The sequence below is a fragment of the Bison bison genome, unplaced genomic scaffold (assembly GCF_000754665.1).
Source record: "Bison bison bison isolate TAMUID 2011002044 unplaced genomic scaffold, Bison_UMD1.0 scf7180017864072, whole genome shotgun sequence".
Classification (NCBI taxonomy): domain Eukaryota; kingdom Metazoa; phylum Chordata; class Mammalia; order Artiodactyla; family Bovidae; genus Bison; species Bison bison.
The window spans coordinates 5,849,840-5,852,146 of record NW_011494644.1 but is presented as its reverse complement, the minus strand read 5'-3'; the positions used below and the strand labels follow the sequence as shown (position 1 = coordinate 5,852,146).

The 2,307-nt window shown below is 58.3% G+C and overlaps 1 protein-coding gene across 1 annotated transcript in view; it reads right to left on the bottom strand.

Annotated features, from left to right (window-relative positions):
- The window catches only part of SCNN1B (sodium channel, non-voltage-gated 1, beta subunit), a 73,155-nt gene that overhangs the window by 18,196 nt on the left and 52,652 nt on the right, over positions 1-2,307 (bottom strand). Inside the window, exons 3-4 of the mRNA XM_010837198.1 lie at positions 2,025-2,301; positions 824-1,014 (exon numbers count right to left, since the gene is read on the bottom strand). Of these exons, the coding sequence (XP_010835500.1) occupies positions 824-1,014; positions 2,025-2,301 (468 nt within the window). The remainder of the gene's footprint in view (positions 1-823; positions 1,015-2,024; positions 2,302-2,307) is intronic.

Here is a 2,307-nt window from a genome sequence, read left to right as displayed (position 1 = left end):
TGAGGCCAGGAGAGGGCACTGGGGCCTCAGCAGCTCGCCTGCCTGTGCCCAGCCTCCCTTCCCAAGTGACCCACCCATCGAATCTGTCCGAGAGTTGGGGACAGAGCTGGGTGCTCAGTCCCAGGGTCTGAATGGTCAAAAGCTGGAGGTGGCGGTGCAGGGAAGGAGGTGGAGATCTGTGGACCATGTGTAAGAGGACCCAGGCTTTCGGAGTTAATGCTGCCCTCATCCTGCCATCTTCTCAACCCTGGGGTTGTTTGGGAAAAGGGTGTTTATGACAAAGGCTTCTAGGGCTCTGTTCTAAGTGCTGACATGAGCCGATTCATTTACTCTACATGAGACACAGATATGGTTATTGTTCCATCTTAGGGATGAGAAAACAGGGCAGTAGATGCTGGGTATTGGAGGCTAACAGCTCATGGCTGCCCCTTCTCCCGCCTCCTTGCCTGGGAAGTTAGGAGACCCCCAGCCCATGCTCCTGGGGGTGGCACCACCCAGGGAGTGACTGATGGGGCCATGTGCAAGGGGCCGCCCCCCCGCTTAAGGGAGTACAGCTCTGCAGGGCAGTTTACAGGGATGACGCTTGGGTTAGACGCCACCTGAGGCCACATCCTCCCTTAGCGCCATCCTCTTTCCCTACAGACTTTCCCTAAAGTGATGCCCTCAGGACATGATGGGGCCGTCAATGCATCCTCTTCTCAAACTCCCTCTAAGAAGCCAAAGACAGCAGGGTACAGACAATTGGGGTAACCGGCTAAGTGGCCGAGCTGGGGTGTGGACCCAGGATGTGGACCCCGGCCTCGGGGGGCCCACTGGCTCTCACCTGTAGTTGCAGGGCTCTGCCCCGAACAGGCAGGCCAGGATCAGCCGCTCGGCAGGGTAGCCCATGGCCACCAGCTCCTGGTTTGGAACCTGTGCAAAGATGTTGGTGGCCTGCAGGGTGTACCACTCCGTCACGGCCTGGGTGGCGCTGCTGAAGTTCCGGAAGGTACACGTGGTTCCATTGTGGCTGCACTGCGGGGGGTGGGGGGGTGTCGAGAGGGGTTCCTGTGGGGGGGGGCTGCTCAGGGACCCCCCAACCCTGAAAGCCAGGGCAGCGAGGGTGCTGCCAGCTGCCCTTCCTCGGGTGGCACCTTGGTGCTGGGGTGGCCAGTGGCTGGCCGGTGGGCAGTGTGTTGGCACTCACAGTCACAAGGCTTGGGTTGCAGCAACAGCCACCCCCATATAACATTGCTCAGGCCTGAGCCAACCCACTTGCACACACATCCACACAGTCACGTCCACACAGACATCTTTCTGACACCTGCAGTCACACGATGTCCTGGCATCACAACTATATACACACGTGTCCACATGCCTCGAGTCACACAAGTGGCCCCACACTCATGCTCACATGGACACGTGAGCAGCAGACACACTTGACCCTCCGCTCCCCCAACTCCACTCCCAGCCCCGTCCCAGATATCCAGAGGCAGCCCCCTGGAGGCCGGGTGGACCATGAAGGACTCGAGACTTCAGGTTCTGCCCCCTCCTCTCTGATGGGGGAAGATCCTGACCACATATTGGGTACCAGGGCGGATCATCAGAATCACCAGGAAGCCTATTAACAACATAGATTCTTGGGTCTGGGCCCAAAACTGCCCTTTCAGATTCTCCAGGAGTCAGGCCCAGGGCTCTGTGCAGTTACAGAGCCACCAGGGATCCCAGGCACAGACAGGGAACCTTCTTCCCACCTGCAGGCTTGCAGCCATCCCAGCAGTCCAGTTATGCTTTGGCAATGACTGTACAGCATAGCTGTGGTTTTCCACCTGCCCAATACTTATGCCCCTGTCTTCTGATAACAAGACTTAATTCCTTCTTCAGGAAGCCACCCACCCCTTCCCCCTCGCTCAGTCCATGTAGTCTGATAGAGGCTCAGCTCTCCCCTAGCCAAGACCCAGATTTGTTAAGGAAAGAGACTCCCATAGGACTCACTGGAGAGGGCCCATTGTTTGAGCCGTGCCCGGGGAGGGGGCCCCACTTACTAGTCTCATGGCTACTTTGCACCTGTGGGCACTGCAGGGCCTTCCTGGTGCTGGGCTGTTGCTTGCTGAGCCATTGAAGTTGTCCTCAAACAGGTCCAGAACCACCGGGTGGTGGGGGTTCTGCTCGTTGATAAAGACCAGGGGCGTGTGGTGCCAGATGGACAGGTTCAGGGCCCTGGTGTCATTGACCTGGCTGAGCTCGGGACCCAGGATCCTCCCCAAGACTGCCTCCATCAGTTCGTCCAGGTCCTTCAGCAAATGCTGGACTTTGGAGTACCTGGGT